We start from the raw sequence: 16,119 nt of genomic DNA on the forward strand, positions 1-16,119 counted from the left end.
TTAATTTTATACAATTATGTTTATTGAAATAAAATTATGTTATAAATTGTAAAAAAGTTAAAAATTAAAAACAGCTATCGCCTAAAATATTAGGAAGTATTACACAAAAATATTGTTATTTTGTTAAAGAAGGTGGTTGAAACTTACTTGTAACAATAACGTGGAGATCTGTGATGTGTCATCCGGTGTATCTACGGTCTGTCTTCTCTTATCCGCTATTGACTTCCTCACTGCTGCATGCAGGGCCTGCATAGAAAAAACAATATTTTTAAATAAATAATAAATATTGGGGGACACTTTACACAGTTAAACTTAGCCCCAAACTAAGCAAGCTTGTACTATGTAGTGCTAGCTAACGATATACTTACTTATAGAGATAAATACATACTTATATACATAGAAAACATCCATGACTTAGGAACAAATATCTGTGCTCATCACACAAATAAATGCCCTTACCGGGATTCGAACCCGGGACCGCGGCTTAGCAGGAAGGGTCACTCCGCGCTTGGCCAGACTGGTCGTCTAATATTATTGTACTTGCATGTTAAAAAGTGTCCTCCTATAAAATAAGGTGGGTCCACACAGGAGTTGCCTCGAGTGCATTTGCTTCATGGTCGTTCTATGTGTGTTCAAATTTGAACCGATCATGAAGTAAAGCATAAAGATGGAATTTCATGAAAATTATTAAATTAAATGGCTTATTGTTCTATATTGTGCCCCGTTCGTCAACGGGTAAAGAATTTCACCGTCCCTTTCCCTCTCTGGGTGTCGAGACTGGCTAGCAACTTGTTATTGCAATTTCCCTTAATTGTTATGTAAGGAACTAAAACGAACAGTTTGATGAGCTCTGCCTACTCCTTTACGTATGTATTACCTGCAGCAAGACCTTTATACTCGCGTTGACTAGTCACAGCACTGCTGCTTTTCGGGGTAGCTTCATATATCCGGCTACCAAGTGCTGGAATAACTTGCCGCCACCCTTACGTGGCTGTAATAGTACTGGGAGTTTCAGCCGTAAGTTTAGAAATCAGCAAGCGCAGTGCGCCCGAGGAAAGTGGGTCTTTATAACGGGTAACTATACCTGTAGCAAGTGTGGTGCGGCGGGTGCAGAGGCGGATGGCGCGGCCTGGTATAACTGCGCTGCGGCGGCGAGGCAGCGCGTGCGCGCGGCGCCCGAGCAGGTCCGTGCTAGCGCGGTTAGTGCGGAGAACAGGGCTGGCAGGAGCTCGTGTCGAGATAACGCTTCCTAGGAACAAAACAAGAGGTAATATCACTATGATCAGCAGTTCTTAAAAAGTTTATACCAACATTTAGTAAATAAGTAGACTTTCGTAAGATATATACAGGATAATTGTTATAATTAAAAAAATATAGATACTAGGGAACCTTAATGACGTAATAAAAAGTACTAAAATCTCAAGTCATCAAAAAAAATTTTGGTAACAAAATAGGAAAATAAAAACTAATTTAACTTTTTCCTTAATTTTTGTACAAAATTTTGAGAACTGCTGTTATACATATACATCAAGCAAAGACACACAAGGAGCTCCGGAGCACTATCTGTAACAATTCAATATGTTTTTCATTGTAACTACCAATACTAATAACTAAACAATAGACATGTATGTATATAACCACAACCTGACTTGTAAATGTATCATTTATGAATAACTAGCGACCCGCCCCGGCTACGCACGGGTACTATACCTACATGTAAACCTTCCTCTAGAATCACTCTATCTATTGAAAAAAACCGCATCAAAATCCGTTGTGTAGTTTTAAAGATTTAAGCATACATAGGGACATAGGGACAGAGAAAGCGACTTTGTTTTATACTATGTAGTGAAGCATTCATTCATTCATTCTGTTTTAGTATTTTTCGTTATAGCGACTATCACGGTAATGACAGACGGATGGTCAGTGGGGTCTTAGTAATAGTGTTCTGTTTTATCCTTCTAGTAAAGAACCCTAAAAACTCGGCCACACATGCGCGTTTTGAGAGCATAGGCGGAGCGCAATGATAGCGGTGCGCCGGACGAACGCTGGCGTTGCGCCCAGCGGACGCCAGCGGGAACTAAAAGGCGCTGAATGCGCGCGCATTCCGCTCCGCTGACGCTACGCTATCAAAACGCTTTATGTGCGGCGGAGGCTTTAAAAGTGAGCAACCCATGTTTCGACTACCGTTTCGGCTGGATTCATCATAAAAACGATCTTTTAACTATCGCAATCAAGAACCCTTGTGGTGGGCAGTGTGCACTCGTAAACATTGCTCAGATGTCGGAAAACCCGCTGAGCGGGTTCTCACCGTACAAACGGGCGGTTATATATTACGACTGGTGTCTAACGTCATAGTGCGCCATTTTTTGTCTGGTAGTGAATGTGTTAAATGAAAAACTCACCTTATGGACTGTGTCTATGGCATGTAGAGCGTGTAGACTGACGGGGGCGCACGCGGCGGGTGCCGGTAAGGAATCTAGAGCACAAGGAGCGGGCTGTACGCTGCATATGCGGCATAGGCAAGCGCCTAGTTTCTCTACGTCCGCGCCTGTGAACCTGTTGACAAAAACACACACACATCTGAAATAAAAAAAACCGGCCAAGAGCGTGTCGGGCCACGCTCAGTGTAGGGTTCTGTAGTTTTCCGTATTTTTCTCAAAAACTACTGAACATATCAAGTTCAAAACAATTTTCCTAGAAAGTCTTTATAAAGTTCTACTTTTGTGATTTTTTTCATAATTTTTAAACATATGGTTCAAAAGTTAGAGGGGGGGGACGCACTTTTTTTTCCTTTAGGAGCGATTATTTCCGAAAAAAATAATATTATCAAAAAACGATCTTAGTAAACCCTTATTCATATTTAAATACCTATCCAACAATATATCACACGTTGGGGTCGGAATGAAAAAAAAATCAGCCCCCACTTTACATGTAGGGGGGTACCCTAATAAAACATTTTTTTCCATTTTTTATTTTTGCACTTTGTTGGCGTGATTGATATACATATTGGCACCAAATTTCAGCTTTCTAGTGCTAACGGTTACTGAGATTATCCGCGGACGGACGGACGGATAAACAGACATGGCGAAACTATAAGGGTTCCTAGTTAACTACGGAACCCTAAAAATATTAAAACCATTATTATTTACGGACAATTTAAACGCGGCCATTTTCGCGCGCTAGATCGAGTGATATCTTACGTCACACGTCTGGCCGTACACACGAGAGGGAGCGAGAAAAGAATAACTCTCTCTCGCTCCCACTTACAGACGTCAAGCGTAACATGACATTGTGTTTTGAGAACATGACGGGAATTAAAAAAAAACATACATACAACATACATACAATCACGCCTGTATCCCATAAAGGGGTAGGCAGAACACATGAAACTACTAAAGCTTCAGTGCCACTCTTGGCAAATAAGGGGTTGAAAGAAAACGAAACTGTGACATTGCAGTGACAGGTTGCCAGCCTCTCGCCTACGCCACAATTTAACCCATATCCCATAGTCGCCTTCTACGACACCCACGGGAAGAAAGGAGGTGGTGAAATTCTTAACCCGTCACCACACAGGCCAAAAACACTCTATGAAAAAAAAAAACACTCTTTGAAAATTCAATTTCACTATTAAATTACGATAAATCTTAGAAGTATTTTGTATATTAACGGATGTTTTTTTAGTAATAAAGATTACTTACTTCGCTGGCTCAGTGACTCCAAGTTCTTTGGCGAAGTGGAGCAATAAAGTTTACGAATAAAAATGCGAGTGTGCACGGGAAAACGTCCCACTTTGTCGATTGCTATAAAGCCGCTTTGTCATTTTATCCATATAAAGATACAAGCAAATCTCGCCTTAATGGTAACCGACAAAGTGGAACGATTTACTAAATGCACACAAATATTTTGGCCTTTTTTGAGTTACGTGCATATGCCCTATAGTCACGGTAGTCGTTTTAAAAAAAATCGGTACAATACTCACGTTGGCCGTATGTGTTGGAAGATGAGCGGGAAGATCTGGACGAGAGTTGTGAGGAAGTTTAGCGACGGCGCGTATGTGTCCACTGGCTTGCCGTCCTCTGGCACTGTTCACGAAAAATATACATTTAACTGACAAATCGGCTTTATAGCGGCTTTATCAACACATTGGGACGTTTTCCGTGCACACTCACATCTCACATATGTTGAATGTTATAAGATAACACTTATAACTAATAATGTTTAGGTTAAGATATTTGAATTAAGGAAACTGTAGGTCTACAATATTAGTACTTTACACTGTAACAATATGAAGGTGGAGACAATGGTAGTGGAAGGGCTAAGAAAAGATTTTTTTATTTTTTTTTATTCATAATAATTAACACAGCATTACAGATAAACCAAAGCACTGTGAAAATACATATATGATCCCTATATATACATAACGGGAAAAGTTAACATACAATAAACACTAATAAGGCACAGAAGAAGGACGAACATCCATCATCTCGCTGAACCTCAGACATTCATCACGTACAACCATCCATCTACTAGCAAACACATCACATTCAGGCGCTGATGCGAGGAGTAAATTCAAGCTGTGTAATGCTCGAACAAAAGGAGAGTTCCTTCTCGACACTGTTCGGGAACTTGGCACTGACAGAAGACAGCGGTTTCGAGGCCGAAACTCAAATTTAGACGGTATCGGGACAAGCAGCCGTACTACTTGTGGTGTCAATTCGACACAGTCAGAGTCACCGCGTAGGATGGTACAAATTGCAATGAGAAGTGCCGAACTGCGTCTTACCTCGAGTGAGTTATATCCCAGCATTCCTAACAAAAATTTGGTGGGATAGAGAAATGGGTAATACCCGTACAATATCCTGTATAGGAAGCGCAAGAAAACTTTCTGCACTTTTTCAAGTTGCAAGACATATGTTGTCTCGTAGGGACTCCAAACGACAGAGGCCGTCTCAAATGGATGGAATGTGTGAACAATGATATGAGAGTGAAAGGTATTAGTATGGAAATGACGGCTGATAGAGAGGAATGGAGGAAGATGATCTGCTGTGCCGACCCCAAATAATGGGAAAAGGGCAAGGGAATGATGGTGATGACACTGTAACAATTGTCAAAATATGAGATTACTAGCTTTTGCCCGAGGTTTCGCTCGCGTTAGAAACAGACAAAAAGTAGCCTATGTCACTCTCCATCCCTTCAAGTATCTCCACTTGAAACATCACGTCAATTGTCGCTCCGTTTTGCCGTGAAAGACGGACAAACAAAAAACACACACTTTCCCATTTATAATATTACTATGGATTTGTTTCTTTAAAAAAAAGATTGAGCAGGAATGCTGACCCTGGCCCTAGGCCGGGAAAATGCTAGGTTGAAGAAGAATGTACATATAGTAGTAAGGTTAGCATAATTGACACTAACAAATCTGTTAGTAAATACCATTAGGTACTGAATTGTCAATTAATAAATTTAAGAATTATGTAAAGCGTGTACTCATTTCCAAAGCTAATACAACACAAGACTACATGAGTGATAAAACAACGTGGGATTAATTGTTATTCGAAATCACTTCGAAATGGTTCAATATTTTTTATGTTTTTATTATTGTTGATGAAATGAATATTGTATTTTTTTTGACATTAGTATTATTATATATACATATAATTAACTTTTTTGTTTACCGATTATGAGGTATATTATATGTAATGACTATTCATAAGAGCTTGTATTTAGGCCTACATGAATAAAGATATTTTTGAGTTTGAGTTTTGAATGCAAGTAGACAGTAACCTGGATCTGTGGGCACCCCCTGCGCTATCCGGCTCCAGGCACTCCAGGCGTAGCTCCACACTCTTCTGCAGCTGCAGCAGCTATCTACTGCAACATTAGAGACACTAGTCACCTGTATCTGTGGGCACCCCTTGCGCTATCCGGCTCCAGGCGCTCCAGGCGCAGCTCCACTCTCTTCTGCGGTTGCAGCAGCTGTCTACTGCAACAGTAGAGACACTAGTCACCTGTATCTGTGGGCACCCCCTGCGCTATCCGGCTCCAGGCGCTCCAGGCGCAGCTCCACACTCTCTTCTGCAGCACGCTGTCGGGGTCGGCCTCCGCGGCGCGCCCCGCTGCTGACACCACTTCTTGGAACGACTTGAGTGCTGCTACGGACACCTGGGCAGACAATGTACAGTGATGAATTTCAATTAACATTTTGAAAAAAAAAACCCCGACATAATGGACCGTTTTTTATGAAACATGGCTAAGAACATTCCCGACTAACTCAGCTTTCAAACAAAAAAAAAAATCTAAATCGGTTCATCCGTTCGGGAGCTACGATGCCACAGACAGACAGACATATCAAACGTTGTTTTTGCGTCGGGGTCGTCGTTACTTCCAATACTTTGTACAAACTTCCACCCCCCATTTTAGGGAAGTTGGGGGTGAGAAAGAGACAAAAAGTAGCATATGTCACTCTCCTTCAACTATCTCCACTTAAAAAATAACGTCAATTCGTCGCTCCGTTTTGCCGTGAAAGACGGACAAACAAACAGACACACATTCCCATTTATAATATTGATATGGATATGTGTGTATGTTTACCTCATGACTCTTCCTCAAGGAAAAGTCAGTGATATAGTCGAGCAGGGCTGCCCAAGACCTGTTGAAGTCGCCGACTGTCACTAGCAGCTGGAACCGCGAGTGGAACACCCGCGACACCCCTGATAATGTCAGCACCTAAAGAGAAATCCACAATTGTAATCATAATTAACGAGAAATGAGTAAGCACAAACACCTTTGATCAAATAAATATCGTGACTACCTACTTTGAAAAATTTCGTATCTCACACTGCTACCATACCTCGGACACTGGCGATCAAATATATGAAAGAGGCGCGTTCCGAGCATACAGTCTAAGCTCATGTAGGTGAACGCGTACCATCCTTTCAATGAAATATGACAGGCCGACTGTCCTTTTTGACAGGCGGGTAACTGTGAGGTAACCGAGAGGGGGTGGGCGTCACTTTCAGCGGGGAGCGGGAGTGGCCATACTATGCGATAGTACTCTTTATTATACTGTGCTGCTATTCAAAGTTGAAACGCAGTAACTCCATAACACTAGCTTTTGCCCGCGGGTTCGCTCGCGTTAGAAAGAGACAAAACGTAGCCTATGTCACTCTCCATTCCCTCAACTATCTGCATTTAAAAAGTCACGTCAATTCGCTCCGTTTTGCCGTGAAAGAAGGACAAACAAACAGACACACACACTTTCCCATTTATAATATTAGTATGGATTTGTGTTTTGATTGATAGAAGAAGATATGAGTTTTTTTTTTTCAAAGTAGTGACGATATCTAATATAAAAAATTATATGCCTGTTTAAAAGAATTTCATTTTATTTTTTACAATTTTCATGTCCATTGGATTGATTTAATCCATAACAATTTTTAAACATACTTATAATTTCAAACGGGGATAGAACGGCGTTGTCTGCTCCGAAACCACGAGGACAAAGTCATCCTTGAAACGTCGGAGGTTAGTTTAATACGTAACTTTTGACGACCGGTCTGGCGTAGCGTGTAGTGACCCTGCCTGCTAAGCCGCTGCCCCGGGTCGAATCCCGGTAAGGGCATTTATTTGTGTGATGAGCACAGATATTTGTTCCTGAGTCATGGATGTTTTCTATGTATATAAGTATTTGTATATTATATATATCGTTGTCTGAGTACCCGCAACACAAGCCTTCTTGAGCCTACCGTGGGACTCGGCCAATCTGTGTGTCCTATAATAATTATAAATAAAACTTAGTTGTACACGATTTAATCCCGTTTGCAACTTTAAGTACCCACAAGTCTCTACACTTATGCTATTCTAGTTTCAATTTTGATTGTAGATGTTGTTCTCTGTTATATAATATTTTCTTGCTCCGTGATAATTTCATGATATTGTAACTTAATTTATTAATTTTGTTTAGCTTGGCATGTGTATTTTCTTTCTTTGTAAATGACGATCCTTATTGGGAGACACAATTATTTTTATTTGGAATCTATTATGTAATTTTTGACGATCATGATGAGAAGATAAACATAATTTTGACATGTAGCAAATTTATAGTGTAATTTTTATCATGAAATAAAGAAATCTAATCTAATCTAAGAAAGTCTTTGTAATAACTACCTGTGTTTCAGCCCACTGCTTTTGGGCTGTATTTCTTGTGTGATGTATTAGTATATGCTCGCCGGTGTCCACTTTTTCTGAGCTCGCTATGTTCGATTGTTTTTGGACCTGTAAAAAGGTATTGCTGTAAAATATGATTTTTAACAAGTTCTTTTCGATAAAGCAGTTCATCAAATATCCATACAAAGCTATGTGACAGCAAAGACCTATATAACTTCGTATAGACAGATAAAGTCTAAGAAAAAAACGTACCCCAAAACCATACAGAAAAAGGTACGGTGAGCTAGATGGCTATACACCTTTGGGGTACGCTCGGCTAGATGGCGCTAATATTAATATTTGACATTTTAACACATATCAAGCTAAGAATATGGGCCAAATTGTCAAAACTGAGGTTCAAAAGTTTTAAGCCCGTGTCAAGAGATGGCAGTCTATGCACTCTGATTACACATTTTACTTCGACAGTAACTCTCTTTAATACTCCATCGTCTTTGGTGACAGTGACATACTTGCTCTAGCATAGGGAATAGTACTGCGAGTAGAGCTCGCCAGGCGGGTTTGCCTAGCAAGGTTCCGTGGGCGCCGATGCAGCTGAAGAGAGTTTGACTCGCTGCTCGTCTAACGGGCGCTCGAGGTTCCGTACAAAGCTCACCTAGATAGAAATAAAAAGATCCGTAGTATATCAATGGATTATAGTCAAAAGTCAACACAGAGATACTGACTGTAATTTCACACATTTTCTTGCAGTCTAACCTTTCACGTTTCCGCGCCTCTGATTGAATAGTAGCAAAGACATATATAAGAAAAAAGCGTACCTCAAAGCCATAGAGAAAAAGGTACGGTGGCCTAGATGGCGTTACACCTTTGGGGAACGCTCGGCTAGATGGCTCTAACATTGATATTTGACATTTTAACACATATCAAGCTAACAATATGGGCCAAATTGTCAAAACTAAAGTTCAAAAGTTTTAAGCTTGTGTCGAGAGATGGCAGTCTTTACACTGTGATTACACGTTTTACTTTGACAGTAACTCTCTATAATACTCGATCCTCTTTGATAACAGGAAAAACTCTTGATCGAGTATATCTTAGAGAGTTACTGTCAAATACGTGTTAAAATGTCAAAAATTAATATTAGCGCCATCTACCCGAGAGTCAACTAAATGTGTAACGCCATTTAGGCCACCGTACCTTTTTCCTGACAGCTCCGAGGTACGTTTTTTCTTAGACTTTATCTGTCTATAATACTTACTCAGTCTGATGTAGAGACACATCCACAGCTTATCCAAGGGGGGAAGTTCGGCGTGGTTCGGCACTTCGGGGCAGATGGCTGCATCGTTTGCCAACGCTGCTGTTAGTTTGTCCCGGTTGTGGTACAAATAGTCGGATATATTCCACTGTGGACAAGACACTTTAACTCGTAATTAGTTCTCTAGAATAGGCTAGTTTCTTATACTTAAAATAAAATATTTTATGCAATGCACGTAATAAATAATTAGAAGGAAAACATGGACAGTAGTTATTTTTAAACATAATTTCTATTGAAATGAATTGACCGTGACGTCACTCCTCAGTATTGCATATTATTTCCATATTATAAAATCGTTTTGACAATTGCCCGTGTGGTGACGGGTTAAGAATTTCACCACCCCCTTTCTTCCCGTGGGTGTCGTAGAAGGCGACTATGGGATATGGGGGTTAAATTGTGGCGTAGGCGAGAGGCTGGCAACCTGTCACTGCAATGTCACAGTTTCGTTTGCTTTCGGCCCCTTATTTGCCAAGAGTGGCACTGAAACTTGATTAGTTTCATGTGCTCTGCCTACACCTTCATGGGATACAGGCGTGATTGTATGTATTGTATGTATGTATGTATGTTTTGACAATTCTTAAAAAGAAGCTGATTTGACTAGTAGGATACTAGCCTATTGTCAGTTACTGAACAAATGGGGATGGAAGGCCCGGAGCATATACCAGGTCTGTGATGAAACTATATGGAAGCTAAGATGGCAAAGTGCCACAAGATCCTGGTTACAAACCCTTTATCAAGGACTTGTTTTTCTAAGTACCATGAATTTCTTGTTTCAATTAGATCTCGGTTGTAATAATAATAAGACACTGGGGCGCGGATAGTCCGACGGTTCCTCTCTCTGCAGCCCTAACCACCGGCAGCTTGGGCCCTGCCCCGCTGCTGGCGGCACCCTAGGTTAGGTTTTTTATAATATGTTTATATGTTTTTATATTGTTTTGTAAATGTTTTTATATTTTATTTTTACATACATATTGTAAAAAACCTAGTAGCCTAGAGAATGAAAATAAATACTGAGAATAAGACACTGGTACGACCACTAATGCGATTAGAGCTGATCGAACACGGTCAAACTGTACCACACTTTGATGCAAGGCCGAAAGTCAACCTGCACGAGAGTAGTTAGTGTATTTGCGACTCACCATAAGGCCAACAGCTGTGAGACTAATGTTGAGATCTCTAGTCTGCAGTGCGAAGGCCGCCGCCGCAGTTAATACCCGTCGGAGGCACCGAGGGCCGGCACAGCCTAGTAGATCGCCGGCGACCACTTGGGCACATTGGAAGGCTGAGCGGATCAGTTGCTCGCTGAAAAACGTCTTTATTAGTGTTCGAAAAGCTATTTGGCAAAAAAAATCTGTTATTCGTGACAGAAACATCGCAAAATAGTTATTAAAAATTGTTTTACAAACAATTTTGTCCGAACAGACCAGAGTATTTATCATTATTGAGGATTTCCAGAAGGAATATCCACGCCGTTGAGCCAAACTATAGCATAGTGTTTTTTTTTAACAAAATCTTATACTATTAAACGAGCAATTCTTGTATATTTATTTATTTATTTATTTATATATACCGACGATCTCGGAAACCGCTCTAACGATTTCGCTGAAATTTGTTTTGTGGGGGTTTTCGGGGGTGAAAAATCGATCTAGCGTAACCTTAGATCCCGGAAAACGCGAATTTTCGAGTTTTCATGAGTTTTTCTTTCGCATTTGTAAACGTAAAATATGGTCCTTAATTTCGCCGCGCGCGCATCGATTCCGCTTAGCTCAGTCGCACGAGGTCGGTCTAATGTACGCAGATAGATCGTAGGTGTCAGGGTTTCGAATCCCGGTCAGAAATTAAGTTTTTGTTTTTTGTCTTTTTTTTTTGTTTTTGTAATATAAGAGTTTTTTTTTATCTAAAGACGTGATATATTAAAATAGAACCGAGCGAAGCTCGGTCGCCCAGATATTCAGATATGATATGAAAAAATGTAGGTATTAGATTTTCGGAATAAGAGCATTAATACAAGGATTTGGCCCTAAAAAAATCTGGCATTTGGCTGCTAAGACGGGACTTAAATTTTACCTGTGTTGCGAAGAAATAGCAGAAATAATTTCCATCATCAGCGGCCACGCTGCTCCAAGTTGTTCTCCCCTCGAGTGGAGTAAGCGAGCTGCGCACTCTAGCTGTCTCGCTCGCACGTCACAGTGACGGACAGCGCACAGTTCTGATAGCGGTTCTAGTAGGAGACGCTCTCGGGCCTGAAGAAAAACAATCAAATGTGAACAAAACGACATCGCTACGTTATAACCTCTAGCGACCCACCATACAAACAATTTGCCAATCAAATATGAATCAATGGTACTATAAAACAGCCCTGTTCTGTTGTGAATTTATTTTTTTCGAAAATCGAACGAATCAAAACAAAAGCAACTCAATTCTATTTAGTGTAGATTCAAATTCCATCGTTGGTATTTTGTCCTAGTATTAGGACATTGAACGTTATAGATACAGGAATCCAAAGTTCAGTGATTATTCGTGACATGTGTATAAATCGTGGCTTAAATTTTACATTTACTTAGTATAGATGTAAGTGCGTTTACACATTATCCGATCCGATCGATAATAGAGTTCCGTTATCCGTCACCGGATCCAATTATCCGGTATGGTATCGGATAATGTGAACTAATGTGATTCGAACACTCCGCCCGGACAAAAGACGTCCTCTGTTTGACAATTTGTGGCTCACTTTGTCAATTTATTCATATATTATATATATAAGCCGCATTGTCAGTTTATTCGTATAAATATACAAGCAAATCTAGTCTTTAAAATCGTAAAGTGGGACGTTTTACTAAACAGACTCACATTTATATTCGCATTTTAACGTCTTTTATAAACAATGTATATTTGGAATGCATGGCTCTGGGATGCTACTAACCTCGTTGACAAGATGTGGGTTGTTGTGGTGATACTGGAACGCAGCCTGGACCAAATACGTGATGGCTTCCACGCCCCACTCTCGCATTCGTATGTGGGGGTGTTGGCATACCTGAAATATAATGTAATTGAAATACTAATATTTAACGCCACAAAATATTAATTCTACAAAATTTGAACCCTAAAATAGGATCCCCACTTAGCACAAAGTAATTTTTAAGCATGTAGGTATTTACTTTGGCTCAAGAACGGGTTTGGATTTTTTTAAGCAAAAAATAAGTATAAGGTACAGCGGGACAAATCTCGACTGGGGCGGAAAATGTAACTGGTCCATTTTTTCCATGTTTTACAATGTTTGCATTATTAAATAGAGTGTCCACCGGTTATATATTGTAGGCGTGTTCAGTGGATACATGTAGAACTCAACATCATAGTGTAATAATGGAAAAAATGGATTAGTTACAATGGCCCCCCAGTCGAGATTTGCCCCGCTGTACCTTATGCACTGAGAGTAAACCCAGACAGATAAGATACAGACACGAGCTTTTTTTTTTGACAATGTAAAATGGCAGTTCTGAATTTAGAAAAAAACTAATTTTGCCATATGTCTCACGGGAGAAAACATTAGAGATCACACAATTAATTTTATTTTATTTTATTTTTATTTCAAATACGTTACACAGTATGACAGTAAAAACCAAAGCACTGAGTAACTAATAATTTACTTACTTCTAAGAGGTGGTTGGTGATGGGTCTCCACATGACTTCTATCCTGTGCATATTGGCTAGTCCAGTTTCAAGCAGTTTGGCCACGGCGAACAGGGAAGGCTCCTGAAAACAGTAACTCAATGAGAGATAGGTCAAAATCTTCTAAAAAAACAACGAACAGAGGTTTCTGCCACATAAACAATCGCACGGACTATAACTGATGTCGCATGTGTGGCGAAGAGGAAGAGGCTGTCAGACACCCAATGTGCGAATGTCACGCCCTCGCCAGACAAAGAATGAAGAACTTTGGAGCAAGTTACTTGGAACCAAAGGACTTTAGAGAGCTCCCCTTGAGCCGGATAGCTGAAGGATCTTAAGATCGTAGGGGTAATTGCACAAAAGATCCCGATGGGTTGAAGTGTATCCGTAAGGGTCCCCGCAGATTTAAGATAAGATAAGATAGCTGACATAACTTACCCTGTTGGAATAGGCGAGCTCCATAGCCTCGTTGCTGAGCTTACAAAGCGCGTCTATCAGATGGTGAAGCGCCTCATCGTCCAGGTTCTTAGACGACTCGAACACTCCTGACAGCATTGCTGACAGCGCTGCAAACAATTTCACTATAAGAAGACATTATAACGTTCTAGAGATAACAAGGGTTGGTCTTCCATAATTAGTTGATAAATAAAGTGCTATAAAATGTGATTGGTGACAGTGCTGACAGTCCGACTTCGTCAAAGTCTTGCTATAAAAACAATACACCCGTAAAAACGGTTCGTGTAAATAGTGCACGGCATGCGCGCAGCCTATTGCTGGAACTTGGCCTGCGCACTGCCGTGCGCTTAGATTAATACATTTGATAAAATACATAGAAGACAGAACTTTTCCTTAGAAATGGTTTCTTGGTTTTATCATTATCCCAAAAAATTAATAAGAACAGTTTTTAGATTATTACAGAAAACAAAACGTAAGCATATACGGAAGCATAAATAAATAAGCTTAGCGTGTAAGAAAAAATACAGTAGAAGTAGCGAAATACAACAAAATATTCAGGTGCCTAATTGAGTATAATAGAGGAATAGATAAATTTTAAGATAGAAATCTAGTGACAAATGCCATAAATCTATCAAAAGCTAGAATTCCTGAACCAGATTGTCGTATAATGTGAAGAAAACACAAAAGTGGCGTTCCGTTCATGTGCAACAGAACCCTTCAGTCCGAATAAATAAATAAATAAATATTGTAGGACATTCTTCCACAGATTGACTGAGCCCCACGGTAAGCTCAAGAAGGCTTGTATTGTGGGTACTAAGACAGCGATATATATAATATACAAATACATATATAAAACATCCATGACTCAGGAATGAATATCGGTGCTCATCACACAAATAAATGCCCTTACCGGGATTCGAACCCAGAGAGTCCGGCAGTCAGGAATTTTTGATAGAATTTCATCTGAATAGGATTTTTCACTTGAAGCAGGGATTCTTCAATAATAAAAAGACACAAACGGCCAGCAAGCCCCACCACGGTGCGAACGGACACAAGCTAAGACCCTTTTCCGCAGGATAAAGCTACGTTTAAAGTGTTAGTACCGCTCATGACTCCAAGAGACTCGGCTACTGGCACTTGCTGACCTGCAAAATGTGGGCAATGCAAACAAAAAAGAACTGTTTTATTGTCAAAATGAGGCGATTTCCTTTTCTATTCGATTCGACTTTTTGAAGAGAATGAGAATTGCTGAAGAGTAAGGAGAACTGTTAATAGACCTTAATAAGTCAGTATTTTAAGTACAATAAATGTGAAACACATTACTACTTTATGTGCTATCACTATCATTCTCAAAATGATATTCTAAATCGCAAATAGTTCCGACAGATTCAGTTTTCTAAACACACGTCACGTCAATGTGTGTTATATGTATGTGAGTAGCGTGGTCTCCACAGAACTAAATCAAAATCTTGATTTAGTTCTGTGGTGGTCTCTCTGATGTCGGAGAAACAGATACAACTTAGACCATTCTATCTAATTATTTTATTCAAAAACTATATTTTTTTCATACTTATACTATATTTGGTCGTAGTTTAGCGAAAGGGATCCATCCCCAAAAATTGCCATTGAAATGATTGACTTTTCCTATTCACACCTCCCTCCTCTTCCTCTATTTTCCTATATTATGACAGAAAGTTCCAATTCTATTGTAATTTTTTTGTGGGTTGCATTCCTTTCCATAAACTACGTCCATTTGTTGATCTAACGCTAACGAAGCTGCAACTAAATATCAGAAACACATCTGGCAATACAAATATTTATAAAAATGACAATATACCTGGTAGGTCCGCCATTACAGCGGAGGTGCTCATAACTGCGTTGGCGTCGGCGCTTGCGCGCGATGCCTTCATGGATCCACCGGTGGAGGGTTTTAGGCCTAGGATCCAAACCTGAGGAAAGAAAAGCAAGTCAGTAACACAATCAAGCTTTAGACCGAAAATAATGTTTAGAGTCGTTTGCAATTATCCACTTATAAGTATGTAAAGATAGAATAATTCGTCTTAATTGGAACCCAGTTTACCCGTTCCGCCTAAATATTGTACACTATAATAACCAAAAAGGTATGGCAAACTTATGAGCCGTACATAGTTTAATCAACGTTCTTTTGCGAATTGTTTCAAAATAACACATCGGCTTAAGCAAAGACATATATGTGAGTGTGTTTAGTAAAATGTCCCACTTTGTCGGTTACCATTAGGGCGAGATTCACTTGTATTTTTATATGAATAAACTGACAAAAGCGGCTTTATAGCAATCGACAAAGTGAGACGTTTTCCCGTGCACACTCACATGTAACTCCGTATAGACAGATAAAGTGTAAGAAAAAAACGTACCTCAGTACCATACAAAAGAAGGTACGGTGGCCTAGATGGCATTACACCTTTGGGGTACGCTCAGCTAGATGGCGTTAATATTAATATTTGACATTATAAAACATATCAAGCTAAGAATATGTGCCA

The 16,119-nt window shown here is 39.9% G+C and overlaps 1 protein-coding gene across 1 annotated transcript in view; it reads right to left on the minus strand.

The window, feature by feature from the left end:
- LOC125237413 (protein MON2 homolog) overlaps positions 1-16,119 on the minus strand; it is a 52,318-nt gene that overhangs the window by 7,329 nt on the left and 28,870 nt on the right. The window contains 16 exon segments of the mRNA XM_048144461.1: positions 148-246; positions 1,085-1,249; positions 2,403-2,556; positions 3,980-4,082; positions 6,009-6,162; positions 6,592-6,726; positions 8,167-8,274; positions 8,676-8,818; positions 9,419-9,563; positions 10,615-10,777; positions 11,543-11,718; positions 12,399-12,509; positions 13,127-13,228; positions 13,583-13,710; positions 14,704-14,745; positions 15,438-15,549. Coding sequence (XP_048000418.1) covers positions 148-246; positions 1,085-1,249; positions 2,403-2,556; positions 3,980-4,082; positions 6,009-6,162; positions 6,592-6,726; positions 8,167-8,274; positions 8,676-8,818; positions 9,419-9,563; positions 10,615-10,777; positions 11,543-11,718; positions 12,399-12,509; positions 13,127-13,228; positions 13,583-13,710; positions 14,704-14,745; positions 15,438-15,549 — 2,040 coding nt within the window.

Source organism: Leguminivora glycinivorella, chromosome 21 (genome assembly GCF_023078275.1).
Source record: "Leguminivora glycinivorella isolate SPB_JAAS2020 chromosome 21, LegGlyc_1.1, whole genome shotgun sequence".
NCBI classification, from domain to species: domain Eukaryota; kingdom Metazoa; phylum Arthropoda; class Insecta; order Lepidoptera; family Tortricidae; genus Leguminivora; species Leguminivora glycinivorella.